Source organism: Rhipicephalus sanguineus, unplaced genomic scaffold (assembly GCF_013339695.2).
Source record: "Rhipicephalus sanguineus isolate Rsan-2018 unplaced genomic scaffold, BIME_Rsan_1.4 Seq582, whole genome shotgun sequence".
Taxonomy (NCBI): domain Eukaryota; kingdom Metazoa; phylum Arthropoda; class Arachnida; order Ixodida; family Ixodidae; genus Rhipicephalus; species Rhipicephalus sanguineus.
The window spans coordinates 38,659-54,729 of NW_023615556.1; the positions used below are offsets into that span (position 1 = coordinate 38,659).

The 16,071-nt window shown below is 41.7% G+C and overlaps 1 protein-coding gene across 1 annotated transcript; it reads left to right on the top strand.

Annotated features, from left to right (window-relative positions):
- Nucleotides 1-5,009: 5,009 nt before the first annotated feature.
- LOC119377845 (uncharacterized) lies at nt 5,010-15,841 on the top strand. The gene is made up of 15 exons (XM_049411655.1): nt 5,010-5,048; nt 5,139-5,171; nt 5,251-5,301; nt 5,371-5,415; nt 5,535-5,567; nt 5,640-5,690; nt 5,759-5,803; nt 6,320-6,352; nt 6,425-6,475; nt 6,663-6,716; nt 6,806-6,864; nt 7,179-7,369; nt 7,692-7,851; nt 10,768-10,861; nt 14,772-15,841. Coding segments are annotated over exons 2-15 (885 nt in total). The 5' UTR covers nt 5,010-5,048; nt 5,139-5,169; the 3' UTR covers nt 14,788-15,841.
- The last annotated feature ends 230 nt before the right edge of the window (nt 15,842-16,071 follow it).

Here is a 16,071-nt window from a genome sequence, read left to right on the forward strand (position 1 = left end):
CGAACGACGGTGCCGATGACTGGCAGGATTTCGGAAGTGTTATGCCTGATGCAGTGACACTCGACGATTATATCGGCATTGATGGCGTTGCCACTGCCGGCTCTCTGACTGATGAGCAAATCGTCAAGGAAGTGATGCATGGCGACGAATTCGAGAACGAAGAGCCTGAAGAGGAGCAGCCACACTATGAGCCACACAGGCCCCCTCGTACTGTGAAGGAAGCCACGGAGGCCCTCGTCGTCCTTAAAGAATTTTGTTTTGGCACTGCAGACAGCATGCTAGCTGCTGAGCACCTTGAAGGGCTCAGAAAAATTGTGTCCGCGCGAATTTCTGCTCGAAAACAGAGGCGCATCCGCGATTACCTGTAAAGTAAAGGTATGTTGAAAAAACTTTTGCATTTATTGTGTTTATTTCGACCATTCGATAATTCGGACATTCGGTTAATTCGGACATTTTTTCCGGTCCCTAGAAATCCGAATTAACGAGCTTTTACTGTATCGTCAAATACATGCGACGAGGTGATGCAAGTTCCAGCTGAAGTGGGAGACACTATCTTCTTTTAGTTGGATGTTCGGATCATGCAAAATCTGCTGTAAACAAAGAGGAATCTTGGAAATACTATGGTGCTTGTGATGCTGAAGTTTTAAGCATGCTTAAGTCTTGCCTGTTAAAAAAAGTAACGAAATACCTATCTATTGGTGTTCACAGTATATTCTATTGCATTTGAGCAGCATTGTGCGCATTTGTCGCATGTATAGCACCGTATTATGCTCCCAAGTTCTGGCATTATTGCGCGCTATCTATGAAATGAAATGTAGACGAAGCTTGTTAATCTGTTTAGTCAAGATGAACTACTAGAATTTAAAAAGCAGTTGTAAATGCACAGCTCGCCCAGTCAGCATGGTAATTGAATTAGTTATCATTTAGGCATCTATGGTGGTGACTGCCTTCTTATTTTGTTTTTAGGTTTCACAATAGTCCGCTTCGCCGAAACTAATGATGTGGAAGCAGTCCCTTCGTCATGGGTGTGCGGCCATACGTGCTTGTGGCCAGTGGCCTACACCCCTGCCCGCCTCACAAAGGCTATATCGCATTGTGAACTCCCTAGTGCCTCATTTTCGAAGCACCGGGTGGTCGTCATAGCTACAGCAAGTAAGCTTTTTTCTGAGGTCATCAGCACTTCTGTAAATCATTAATGTGCAGCGCTCACAAATAAGACTTTCCAAATGTCTGGCCACTAGTACATGTCATGCCACTGGTGGGTGCATGTTGACACGCAAATGATTGCATTGTGGTACGTAGCAAGAAAGAGCATTTTCAGGGCTTGAATAAATGTGGTGCCAGCAGGCGAAGCTTTCCAGCACTTTTGTATCCCAACTGAAACAGGTTTGATAAGATCTGCAAACTTTGCACAATGCAATGGCATGCTTCTATAGGAGCCCAAGGGAGGCATGGCTTGTACTAGTGGCCATGCACTGGTATGGTATCATTGCGTTGCAGTCCGTGAGTACTGCTGAGTGCTCATTTAATGATGGTCGTACTCAACCTCCATGGTGTCCACTGTCTTTTTGTGGCACTCGTGAGTGATATGGGCATCAGTCATCATTGCAGTACATAGTTCAGCATGTCACATCCACGCATCATGCAGCGCTTTGCAGTCGCACGTAGAACGCCAGCAGCCATGCACTCAGTATATTGCCTATCAATTGTTGACCCATCTGCATGTTTTTGAACATTACATTGTGCGACTAAAGCTGTGGCTTCTGTGCTGTATCTTTGTTTACAAGGGCAGCAAGTTTACAGAAGCATGTTCACTCACTACCCAGCAACAGTCTTGAACAGTTTTGGCAAGCCCATTTGTGGCATTGGGAAACATTGCATCTTCAGCATGCACTAAACTTTTATGCAACATGTAAAGACCAGCATAAGCAAGTGAGGCATAAGATGAGCGGCTGCTGCTCACATCAGTTTTATGGAAATCTGTCACAAGAAGTCATTAACTACTATACTCTGTGCTTAAATTGACACTATTTTATGCTACTTTAGTGTATACAACAGTAGGTGTGCATGTCGGACTAGCTCAACAGTGTCGCAGCAAAACATGCCTTGCAACTTCATGTGCAGGTACATACCTGCATGCAAGAGCAAAGGCACGGGAGGCAGAAGATACGGACAACGTGCCTGCTACAGATACTGAAATGGGCAGAGGCAAACGTCGCCGCCGAAATGGCCATGAAATGCCAGACGAACCAGATCTAAGGTTGCTATCATTTCAGTGATGTGCATATGAGTATGCAGGTATTAAATATAATGAATTGCAAGATGCGAAATCAAAGCCTCTTTGCATAAAGATTTACAGGGAATATCCTAGATATGTAAAAAACTATGCTAGTTGCGAGAGGGCTCTTAAAGGTAGGGACATGTTAAAATGTAGCAAATCTCTATGGCAAACTCTCTCCTAGGTGTTGCATTTTGTTATAAGTATTCCCTACGCTGTGAAAGACAGTGTATGAGTGAGCTTGTCTTTCCAATTCGACAAGTTTCTCAAGCTGGTGATTTGTTCATAATTTTGTCCATGTTAAGTTCAATTTTCCTTAACAGGAAGATTTTGTCCAGCTATCGTTGAGTTTTTGTGGCTAGCAGGCATGAAATAAATCTGCTTGTCCAATATATAAAAATTTAGTTGTGTGCAGTTACATGTTAATGGTGCTGCGGTTTCTAGCTAATGAACCTCTTGCATTTCACCTTCATTGAAATAAGACTTTCACTGTGGAAACCGAATTCATGTCTCTTGCAAGGTGTATGATGTTTAGGTTTGTGCAGACCTGTTTGGGAAACACATGTAACGTAACATACAAAATAATTAGGTCGGATATATGTGCTTGATCAAGGAGAATTAGGTTACCTAGCTTGTACTTTTGGGAATAACTTGCCACTTTTTTGGAGAGATTACGTGGGAAACTAGTGTTAGTCCTCATTAAATTAGATTTTATAAATGGGGTAATAAAAACCTATTATTACACAAAAGCAGCCTCGTAAAAGTCCCATGTGTATGTGCTGCATTTGCCATATAGGAGCTCCCTATCTCCATCCAGCAGCACGGAGTTGGAACCAGGCCTTCATGCAAGTGCACTTGGGACACCACCACGTTTTGTCAGCGATGATAGGTAGGGTAGTTGTTTTAGAAATCGTTAATTGTGGTAATTTAAAGGCGCATGAATACCCCATTCTGGCCTAATGAGTTCTATATTTGCAGCCTAATGCCCATTAAAGGCCTAATTATAGTTGGACATGTTCAACGCATCAGGTCGTGTGAGCAGAGGTTGGATACGCTTGGTATATGTAGCCAGCGGACGGCGGCCAATTCCTCACTTTAGAGACCAGCGCGCTCACCATGCCGCAGCGAGCAGCTTCGGAGTGGCGCATGCGCACTGTCTTCATTTAACATGTCTGCGGCTCCGCGTTTTTCGGTTGAAACATACACCATTTCCTCTTTCTTTGCTGCTCAACCAATGCCTTGGTTGATAAGCGTGCATTTTCTCGCTCTGTGCACTGTTTGGCTTAACATCGGAAGCATCTTTCCTTACAAGCATTGCTTTAAATGCTCTAGGACCCAGAAAATAGCAACAGAGATTGCATTGGAAACAAAAGCGAAACATCTATGTACATACGAGAGTGCATTCCGAAGGCTTCCCAGGCGTTTCTTTTTCTCTCCTAGTCGCAGCAGTTCGCACTGTTGCTGGTCTACACGCACATGTCATCTGTAATTCCTTCGAGTTGACACAATAATTGTGGTCGTTAATCAGTGTTGAGTAAACCACAGCCGCACTTTTCAAACGCGCCCCATGCACTGCCATTTTGCCACTGCCGCACTCGGTGCATTGTGGTCTAATGTCAGCGCGTGAAATAGGAACACGCTTTATCTCTGCGGCGGCAGCGACAAGCACGCCAAACTCTGCCGGGAGCGGCTACACTGTGACGCCACACTATATATTCTTTACTTTTCGCCCGCGTAGCTTAACCATGTCGCATGTACGCGCTACGCTGGACTATATCTAGCCCTTAAACAAATCCTTAAACGCTGTACTGATAATTTTTCACTTTTTACAAGCTGTAAGTACTTCCTGCATGCCGTGTGGATATATAATTGAGGCTTATGCATGTTTCTCTAGGGAATTCTGAACACACCGTTGCGGTTGGAAATTCATTCTTGGAAGCTGAGCATTGTAGCTCATGCACTGTTTTCCATAACTAGGAATAGTACAACTTTTCACACTGTTTTTGGCATAATGCTTCCTCAAAGACATTTCTCACTGCATCACAGTAGTCAATAATTGGACAAATCCCGAGTTTGTTGTAATGGTGATTGACTGTATATTTATCCCAAATACATTTGCAAGATTTAGAAGCTCTGAAACCTTTATTCAGATATGATCATGGTGGCCGCCAGCCTGCATTCACATATGTGCGCATTACCATTTTCTTGGCAGTGTCTGGTATGTCATTTTTATTCTAGTTGAGCACATTCAATAGGCAGCCACTATGCTGGAGATCAAATGCGGTTAATTGATCCACGGATGTGTGTTATGTTTTTTTTTCACCATGAACAAGGCTTCTAAAATAGTAATCTTTTCAGCCCCCAGAGCCCACAGATCACACCTGTACCTCTTCTTGAAGCAGAGTAAGTGTTTTTAGTTGCTGAGTTCTTCATATCTAAAGTAGTCATTGTGCCTGCATTGTTACTGATTGATGACATGTTTGCGAAATCTAGAAGCTCTAAAAACTTTTCGGATGTGAACAGGGAGGCTGCCAGTCTGTATTAATGTATGTGCTCATCACCATTTTCTTAGCAGTGTCTGGTGTTTCATTTTTGTTCTAATTAAGCATACTTCAACAGGCACTTGCAATCCTGGGAAGCGAATGCACAAATTGGTCCACCATTAATATAAGTGTTTCTCTTTTTTTTTACCAAAGACAAGGCTTCTAAAACAGACACTTTGCAGGCACCAGAGCCAACAGAGCTCACCTGTACCTCCTGTTCAAGCAGAGTAAGTGTATTAAGTTGCTTATTGTGCATGCACTGTGTATTGATCGCAGACCTGCTTGCAAGACTTAGAAGTTCTAAAACCTTTTTTCAGATATGAGCACGGAGATCGCCAGCCGGCATTCATGTAAGTGCTAGTTGCAGTTTTTTTTTTTTTTGCATCGTCTAGTATACCATTATTGTTCTAATTAAGCACATTTCAACAGGGAACCACATGCACGTCATGGATCGAGTCTGCAAATTGACGCGCCACAAATGTGAGTTATGTTTTTTTTTTTCTTTTTCGAAACCTAAGAGCAGGTTTCTAACACAGTGATACTTTGCAGGCATCAGAGCCAAGAAAGCATGCGAGTACCTCTTGTTCAAGCTAGGTAGGTGTTCTAAGTTGTTCAATTCCTCAAAACCAATTTAAGTGATATCATTGTGCCTGCACTGTGTATTGATCGCAGACCTGCTTGCAAGACTTAGAAGTTCTAAAACCTTTTTTCAGATATGAGCACGGAGATCGCCAGCCGGCATTCATGTAAGTGCTAGTTGCCGTTTTTTTGCATCGTCTAGCATACCATTATTGTTCTAATTAAGCACATTTCAACAGGGAACCACATGCACGTCATGGATCGAGTCTGCAAATTGACGCGCCACAAATGTGAGTTATGTTTTTTTTTTTCTTTTTCAAACCTAAGAGCAGGTTTCTAACACAGTGATACTTTGCAGGCAACAGAGCCAAGAAAGCATGCGAGTACCTCTTGTTGAAGCTAGGTAGGTGTTCTAAGTTGTTCAATTCCTCAAAACCAATTTAAGTAATATCATTGTGCCTGCACTGTGTATTGATCACAGACCTGCTTGCAAGATTTAGAAGGTCTAAAATCCTTTTTCAGATATGAGCACGGAAACTGCCAGCCGGCATTCGTGTAAGTGCTAGTTACCATTTTTTTGCATCGTCTAGTATGCCATTATTGTTCTAATTAATCCATTTCAGCAGGGCGCAACATGCACGCCGTGGATCAAGTCTGCAAATTGACACACCAGTAATGTGAGTTACGGTTTTCTTTCTTTTTTTTTTCTTTTCTACCCCCTAGGAGCAGGTTTATAACACAGTGATAATTTGCAGGCATCAGAGCCAAGAAAGCATGCGAACACCTCTTGTTGAAGCTAGGTAGGTGTTCTAAGTTGTTCAATTCCTCAAAACCAATTTAAGTAATATCATTGTGCCTGCACTGTGTATTGATCACAGACCTGCTTGCAAGATTTAGAAGGTCTAAAATCCTTTTTCAGATATGAGCACGGAAACTGCCAGCCGGCATTCGTGTAAGTGCTAGTTACCATTTTTTTGCATCGTCTAGTATGCCATTATTGTTCTAATTAAGCACATTTCAACAGGGAACCACACGCACGTCGTGGATCGAGTCTGCAAATTGACGCACCAGTAATGTGAGTTACGGTTTTTCTTTTTGTAGTTTGCTGATTTTTGTTATAACTGCAATAAAATTATTGTGCCTGCAGCTTTATAGAACAGAATGGCGTAATTATGAGCAAGGCCTCGCACTAGGTTCATCAGAAAATGTTTCAAAGGGATCAACCAATTCTGCCACTTATAGTTCTCATGAATTGTTTGTAGGTTCCCAGATGTCCAGAATCGTGACAGAACGTACTGCACCTTGACTCCTTCAAAGTAAGACTTTTCTGGATGTTTGTCTGTCATGTTCGTTTTAATGATAAGACACTCATATAGCTCCATATTCAATATCTCTTCGCTTGTAGCCAAAGCACGACGTTCCCACCACTGCAAGAGAGGCCTCCTGCCTTGCGTGCTCCGCAAAGTAAGTTTCAATTCAAGAGATGCACAGGCACAAACCACTTTGCAGGATCTGTTTTAAATGAATCCAATCTAGTTATTTATCCTCTTAAAGTTATTAGGGCTTTCAATAATGCATACTGAGATTACAGCAGCTTTAATTTAAAATTTATCATTTTCAACAAGTGCAGCTATAAATCTTAGGTCAAACATTAATCCCAAGTTTTTGGCCTCCTAGCATGTATTTATTGAATGCATACTGTAGATGAATCAAGTGTTTTAATTATGTTCTGAATGGATTTTTGGCAAGTGTTCTAGTTTGACACTCCTCTGTCTTAGGTCAAGAAAAAATTCTGAAAGAGTTGGAACGAATTCGACTGCAAAATGAAACCATCATTCAAATGTTGACTGCTATAGTTCCAAGGCACACAGACCAACTGGGCAACTTTACATTCCCGTTAAGTAGTCGGGAAGATGTTTCATCTCTTGAAGATCAACTTGCAAGTAGCATGGAGCTCAGACGAGAACTGGTGAGCATATTACTTAGTACTATAGCTGTGTGAATAGGAAAATTTTCAGTACACAGTGAATGCAAACAATAATGTTTCAGTGTGAATCGAATAATTCTTCGAATTGAGCAGTTTTGAATGTCGGCGTCCTAAAACACAAGACCAAGCACACTGCGTACCAATTTATGTTTATATTTGTTTTTAATCGTAAATGGTATATTTGTATTCTGGTAATATGAATGCTTGTAATGATATAATTCTAGTGCAAATGTTAGGAAGTTTCAATATTCACACACCCTTACTTAATATAGCACCGAAATTGTCACTTTTTTACTCTCTTTAGGTTAAGCGTTTGGCAGCCATTGGTGGTGGAACGACTGGTCAGGCGGTGCGAGCTCAACTGAGATTCATTTTTGAAGACTCCCTGGCCTCTCTGTATAGTTACACTGGATGGAAAGCAAAAGAGAATTTCTCCCACCTACATCTCTGCGATATTATTAAAGGTGAGCAATTTGGTGAAAATTTTTGTTCAGGCTCCACATTTTAGAAAAGCTTCGAATGTGTCTAAGTGTATTTTTTTTTAATACCTGTGAGTTCATATCATTTCTCGCTTACGAATTCCTCAGTGGCCGTGATTGCTGTGGGCAAATTAAATGCATCATCATTCAAAACAAAGATATTATAAATTGAAAATTTGTTTAGTTTTCAAACCTATTGCATTTTGTAGCAAGGTGAAATGGGAAATGACCAGTGAGAAGTGCAAAATGCACTTTTACACTTTGAGCTATTCAATGTGAGAATGTCAAGGTAATGCTTATATAAATGCTAAATTGTTGTCTCATGTCTGTTTTTTTTATTTTATCATCGGTCAAAGAGAAACACCATCCTATCATTCAAAAACTATTTTATTACTAATTTTCATTTGTAATATGTAAAATACAAGTCTGATAAGTATATTCAGTTTAGCTTGCAATTGATGGTGCAATGGTATGTTGCGCAGGCCCAATTAGCTTAGTGGGCCTGGAAAACTGGCAAAACTTGATGTGCATATCTGCATTAGTGGCATACTTGGTGTGAGTGCATGAAAATTTTAAGAAGCTTCTATAGCACAATGGTAGCCAGCATACAAAATATGCTGAGGTAGAATTCAAGGTTAAGTACCCCTGTCACACTGGAGGTGCAAATGTCATTAGGTTCGAAGATCAATCATTCGGTGCACCGAATGTCATTCGATCTGTGGTGGTGCTACACTGGAAAAACTAATGTCATTCGTTCATGATATCAATGTCGATAATCGAAAAAAAGAAGGCCGGAAAAGTTGAGGAAGGTAAATGCAGTGTGGTGGAAGAGAGAAGTTATTTATTTTAGAATGTATGTCGGGAGTCGCGTCACTAAATAAACACAGAGAGAAATGGTATTTTGTATAATATCCGGCCAAAACAAGCCAGGACGACGCTTAGCCAGTAGCCACAGCCAAGAGAACACAACAAACATGGCCGACATGGCAGTGCCGCTGCACGACGACGCCAAGCTGCAGCATGTAAAGCGTTTAGTTGCTCTGTATTTGGCGTTGCGCGAAAAGCGTGTGAGCCAAAAGAAAAGAGTGGGGCGAGAAATAGATGAAGAGTGCAAACGCAGCGATGACATTCTCCGACGCATTCAAGCGAATGCGTTCTCGATCGCGGCAGTGGTCGCCACTGCATCCGCCGAGCTTACGCAGCTCTTCCACGATCCGGGCATACACTTTACTATTCCTCTTGGCTTTGCGCAAGTCACTTAAATTGTCTTCCCAAAGCTGACTGTGTCCAGTGCGCTCGTGGAGCTGATGATTCCATTGCTGCATGCACACGTGCGCACAGGCGTCTGTTTGTTTACATGGCAGCATGGCCGACAGCGCCGGGACGCGAGCCAGACGCCACTGAGGTGGAGAGTAAAAACATTTCGCAAAAGCGTTCCGTACACATGTACTCTTTAAAATAATATATGCCTTACAAAACGCAAAATTAATAGCGTGTTAGAATGAATGCTTCCGAACTTGAGACTGCGGATTGACACATTCTAAGTAGTCTCTGGGGTGGAGAGTACACATTCGGTCCGAGTGCGACGGCAAATGTGTTTCTCGAACTCATTCGATTTTTTAAGTCACTCGATCCTAATGACATTAAATATCGCTGTGTAGCAGCCGCATAATGTCATTAGATGCGAATGTCATTCCATTCGAATGACATTAAAACGTCCAGTGTGACAGGGGTATTAGTCATGGTTATACACAACATACCATGCACACCTAGCACATACAGTTCTTATGTGAAAAGCAGAGATATAGGTTGACCCCTAATTGTAGTACTCCATGTGAAAAAAAAAGATTTGAATACTGGTTGACTGATATTTTCTTTTTGAAGCTGACAAATTGCAACTTAGTGCACCTTTATTTACGATAACTTGTCACTGCCATGGGAGCATCATCTTCATCACAAGTGTTGGCAAAGCTGTCCTTGTACGCTTTGCGAGATCCTCGGCATCCCAAATCACCTTGTCCTCACTGCCATTGAGCACATTCAAAATGCAATACTTTTTACAGCTTGTTACAATTATTTCTGCTGGCAAGTCCTCCCACGCATTCTTGACCCTCATCAGCTGTCATACAGCGTCTCTTCAGTGTCATGGTGGCATAATCCTTCACCAACCACTCTTTCTAGAACTTTGTGACACTGTCCTTAAAGATTTGCAACAACTACATCTAGTGGCAGCAGCTGGGTCATCATACTGCCAGGTATAACAACCAGTTCATGTCGGCCTTCTGTAGGGCGTCCTTGACGCCTGAGCAAATGTGGCCTGTGAACGAGTGTAGGATTAGCTATTTGAAGGATACTCTAATAGCTGATTACGAGCGATATTTTGAAAAAAAAAACATAGACCAATATTCCAATATTTTATTAAACATGGTAGCTTGTGAAAGGAGTTAACTATTGGCCTCAAGGGCGACCACTGGAGAGGCCAGCGCTGCTGTCGCTGTGACGTAGTAAACATCACGTCACTCGCCCCTGCAGTCTTCAGTGCAGCGTGCTTGCTCTCAACCCCGAGGCAGTTCATTTTCTAGCTAAGAGGTTTGTTTACTACAAGATGCTGCAGTGCCGGATGCATTTGAGCGAGCCTATATGTGAATGGATTCCCAGAGAAGGCAAGCGGGTTAGGGCGAGAGAGAAAGTTGGGTGGGCAGATGAGATTAGGAAGTTTGCGGGTATAAAGTGGCAGCCGCAAGCACAGGACCGAGTTGACAGGCGGAATATGGGGCCTTTGTCCTGCAGTAAATGTAGTCTGGCTGATGATGATGATAATGTGAATGAGCCCTTCCTAATGAATTGCAAAGCATGTAATATTTTTGCTCTTCACCCTGTTTTTATAATTCTTTGTTACAGAAGCGGTAAAGCTGAACCACCGCACTCGTGCTTCTGACGATGAAATAAAGGGCTTCATAACGATCTGGCTCAAGAACGCGAAGATACGGCAGGGGTGAGTGAGGCAAGCAGTGAAGAATTATTCTGGAAATGCTGAAAAATGATAGGCATAATTGCAGCGCAATGGCAAATACTCTGATGCATGCATAATTATGAGTAATAATAAGTGAACATTGATTGGCGAACAATTTTAACTTTCTGGAGGCATGTACTATCCATGGCATGTTTCTTTATATGCCTTGCAAAGACTAAGGGAACCTAAAGTTTTTATTTACAGACGACAAAGGCTATTCAGCTGGTATATACTCAAAGGTTGGAAGTACAATAAAAGCTTGTTAGTTTGACTCCCATTGATTTGCAATATCGGAAATTTTGGACGTGTTCTGGGGGTCCCAACAAGCATATGTATTGTTCAGTGGCATCAAGCTCTTTTTAACTCGGTAATGGGTCATTCCACGCCAAACGTCCCAGCCATTTGGCGACCATTTCAAATCTATTCGAATAAAATCCTGCCGATTTACTGCATTGAAAACTGGTAGAATATTTCTTAAAGAGAAAAAATTTTTTGGTCATGTGGCTGCCTTCCCAGCATTTTGTCTGGGTGTTGTTCGTCAAAAAAATTTATTTTGTAAGTACCGCTCCTTCTTTCTGTACCAAATTTGGTCTACATGTTAAGTAAAGGTGCTTGTGTAAGGTGTTTGAAACTAAGTAATATTAGGGCAATTTTTCTGCCACATACGCCTCCAAGAATTTAGCCAAAATGTGTTATGTTTCCATTTTTTTTATTGCAGTACTGTACTTTGAATATCCGAGCAGTGAATAGTTACTCCAAAGAAGGTATATGTTGCGAAAAAAAAATTTTAGACCTCTCAAGTTAAACTTTACGAGGCACAACACAAGTTTCACAAAATCATAATTTTTGTCCATATTGAGACGCTATTTCCACCATGTGGTGGTCCAACTAAAAATCACCTTCATACCTCAATCTAAAGCAAATAAACAATTCTTTCCATATGGCAAGTTTTACCAATACAATTTTTGTTTTAAGGAAGAAAATAATTTTTGAAGTTTCCCATTAGCAGCTATCTTCCCATTTGGTCATACGACAGCCTCCCCCTTGAAGTTCCCCATTGCCGACATCTCTCACCATAACAATATTCATCAAGAAAATGGAAGCATACTGATATAATCGGCCATTGTTTTTCGATTTCTTGATTCTTAGGATAATATGGTCAATTCTGACATTTTTTCTGGGGTCATGCAATTCAAATTAACGGGCTTTGCTGTACATATAATGTGCCTAAGGCAAAGCACACTGCCTTGGTGCGATTATGAAAGCCACTAAGGTCAAATGTAGTGAACGTGGTCATGTACTGATAGATAAGTACCGTATCTACTTGCGAAATGAACCCACCTGTATTTTAGAAAAGTTGACACCGATTTTGGGGGAGGGTTCATTACGCGGGAGAAAAAAGTCATGGTAGTTATAACAGCGAAAAATTCGCACGGCGGTTTTGCTTGTTTTGGCCCGCGAAATGCACGACGAATCGTTTTTTTAACCCGAAGCTCTTGTTTCTCCCGTTATGAACGCGCACGGAGCGACGCCGAAGTGTCGTCCAGCCGGTCAGTTCACTCCAGCGCATGCTCGACCAATTTAATGTTTAAAACCAGCCGTGCAGCTAGCGTACCAGCCAAATGTGGCCTGCGCAACAGGTGTCCAACTAAGTTCACTATGACAAGCCCGACAACAAAATCGCAGCATCGGATGGCGGTGCACAAACGTTGGCAGTGCACAACGCGCCGTAGTGCAGTGGGCGACATTGCATGGCCTCTGAGATAGAGGGCGCGTGGCGTGTTTTTACGCTATAAGCAAAGAGGTTCCTTCTGCATTTGACAGATGGCGCTCTGCCGCAAAAGGCGCGACTTTTAAATTTTAATTGACATCGTCGGAGCTTGCGCTGCTCATAACTGGTCAGCATGGTTGTTAAACTATAATTTGACTTTTATTGCATCGTTATTTTGTGATATAATGGCTTGATTTAACATCGTTTCGATCGTTAATGGCACTGGCTATCACATCGAAATAAAATAAACGGGTGAATTTAAAAACTTTCTGTTTTTTTCAGGAACCAAGGTTGGGGGAGGGGGTTCATTACGCAAGTAAATACGGTATACAGTGGAACTTTGATTATACGTCCCGCAGTTTCACGACGACCCACATTTTATGGCTAATCGGTTTGGGTCCAGCAAAATCCCCATAGAAATAATGTATTAAAATACCTTGCTTATACGATGCAGTTGTACGTAGACCCCGCATCTTACGACGACATTCAGATTCCATTCGAAAAATGAAAAAAAAAACCTTTACTTAAAACAAATGTCGACCAAATATGCACGGGTGCAAGATATGAACTTGCGTTCCCCTAGGTTGACGATTAGAAAAGTAGAAAGTCTTCTTGGAATGGAAAGTTCATTTTACTGGAAGTTCATGCACTTCTATATACGCCTCGGCCGCATGCATACGTATCTGAGGTCGTTACCTCGTCCACCTCATTCCACACAGAGTAGCTTCAGCCGGCCAAAAAGCTGATATTTTCACGTTTTCCGTCTGTGGAAACTTTTCCTGGTGGACATACAGCTGATCTCCTGCCTTGTCGCGCTCGTGGTCCCAGGCTTGTGCAGCTGTTTTCACCGTGCAGAATTACTTTCACTTGGCTTCAATATTCTTAATAACAGCGGGACATCACTAGTTACGCTTCAGTAGGCAACAAATTACAACGTGCACAGCTCAGTCGCGCATGAAGACATTCTCCGCATACTCGTGATCCGTCGCCATCACGGTGGTCGCCATTATGTGATAGCAATGACACTGTGTCTGACTCTTGTTACGGGAGGCCATCGGCAACGCAGTTTCGTTTTCATGTCCAGGCAGTTTTCGAACTATATTCATCGGTAGAAAGATGCGCATTGGATTCAGTTATTTTTTTTTTTAAGTTAATAATCAAGATTCACTCGCACCTCCTTCAACTAAGTAACACTGCTATTAGCTGCCGCTGGCAAGAATTATTTAATCTACCTTCCTAGCAGAGGTACAAGGTCGTGCCGTGGGCCTATTCAGGTGTCCTTACCCGTTTTTTGGGCAAGGCTGAGTGTCACTGCCTATATTCTTAGTTTTTTTATTAGACACCCGTATTATACGATGGTTTTACGTAGTCCCCTGAAAGTCGTATAATCGGGGTTCCACTGTACTTTGCAAAATTTTTTTACGTGATTGAAGGGACACCGAAGTGAAACAACAAATAAGTTTAGATTGATGAATTATACTCTGAGAATGTTATTGTTGCTAATTTCACTTTCATGGGTTTATTAAATTAAAGAAACAATGAAGGTCGGTGGTTCATTTTTAAATTTCCTACAAAAATCTGAAATTCATCAGAAGGTGGATTTAAAAGCCTTTCTTTGTGTATTAGTGACATTGGCTTGATGAAATTTCTGAACCTTAGTATGCCGAGTCTCTGGCATGCCCAGTGGACAATGCACTTTACTGATATGTAACAACATTGGCACTAGTGGGCGCAGCCAAAATTTATGACGTCATGGGGATCGGTGTGGAAACCTCTGTGCGGCATCGCCTCACACATTTTATTTAATGTGTATTCCGACTAACCAAGTGTCTTCACGTGGCAAGTGAGGTGATTTTGTTGTTGTGAAAGAGTGATTTACTTATTCCTTTTAGTGTCCCTTTAAAAGGTAGCTTCAACTCTGGAAAAAATTCATTTCTGGCTTCATAAGACTGACTATATAGAAAAAATGCAATGTTTCAGGCTGATTTCTCTATGCCTCAAATTTTGTGCTTGCGCAAAGTATCACGGTGTTCATTGTCTACATATATTGCTGAAACTAAGTTTTCTAAGAGGTGTGCCTCTGTTAATGAATTGTTTTAAATGTGTTGGCTGTCTTTCCAGTAAGAGGGCTGGCTAAGCTGTGTGGCCCACCCAAGAACCAGAAAGTGTCTTCCAGTTTGCTATCCAGCGACATTTTTTTTTTTTAACAGCCACCAGAGCTCAAGGAGTCATGGTCGACACTTGGTGGGAATGTCCCTTAAATCTAAGTAACTCATCAGACATTTTTTAAAAATAATATTGCTTCTTCTACATGGATGTTGGTGTGCTGCCTACTGCTGTACTACAGAATGCTGATAAACAAAGGTCAAGATCCATTGGCTGCAATGCTGACTTTTTGATGAGACTAGCACCATACACAAAATTGGCAGTTTTTCACTTGGCTTGCCACACCCCCGTGCATAAAAAAAGCTATTGATATTCTCGTGCTTTCACAAATTTACTGTTACTTTTATACTTATTAGTACATTGAAATAGCAGTGTTCTTGTTAAATTCTTTGTAATTTTAACATTATATGTGTTTTATTGTGTCTAGTGTATTCCTTTACAGGAAAAAGTTGCGCTAATAAAGAAAGGACACCACAAAGAAGGAACACTTGCAAACTACCAACTGTTCTATTGACTGTAGATCGTCGGTTAAATAGGGAAACCGAACATAGCTGCGCTGACGCGCCAAGGAACCTCACATGCTAGCGCACCTTATTCATCTTAAAGGACACTTTTGCACCATAGAGCAATATCGAGGCCTCATTTACACAGCTATCACTTTTCATGTTAATGAAGAACGCTTCCAAAACCTCACGAGCACACGTGTTTCTGCTATGACCCAGTATCTTAGCAGAAACACGTGTGCTCGTGAGGTTTAGGAAGCATTCTTCATTAACATGAAGAGTGACAGCTGTGTAAGTGAGGCCTCGATATCGCTCTACGGTGCAGAAGTGTTCTTTTTTTATGAATAAGGTGCGTGATGTTCCTTGGTGCATCTGTGCAGCTTTGTTCGGTTTCCCTATTTAACCGATGATCTACAGTTAATAAAACAGTTGGTAGTTTGTGCTCGACCTGTTTAGGTGTTCCTTCTTTGTGGTGTCTTTTCTTAATTAACGCAATTTTTTCCTGTAAAGAATGAACCAACTAGCCCCTCCTGATGTCCTGAGTGTATTCCTAGTCACAAGTTTAATACTGGTATAAATAAAACTCATCATTTGCCTTCAGGGTGCCGAAAAGCAAGCGGGACTATGCACGGCCTTAAATTGTAGTGTCATTTGACGTCATGGAAACGCTTACGGGATCTGCGGGTGGGTATATTTGTGTGAGTTGGGATCCGCATTCTTTAAAGAGAGGCTTCTGTTCTACTGAACAGCTT

Coding starts and splice junctions, on each gene's coding strand:
- LOC119377845 (XM_049411655.1), top strand. Junction 5,302..5,370: donor CAAATTGACGCGCCACAAAT/GTGAGTTATGTT, acceptor GATACTTTGCAG/GCATCAGAGCCAAGAAAGCA. Junction 5,568..5,639: donor GATCGCCAGCCGGCATTCAT/GTAAGTGCTAGT, acceptor ACATTTCAACAG/GGAACCACATGCACGTCATG.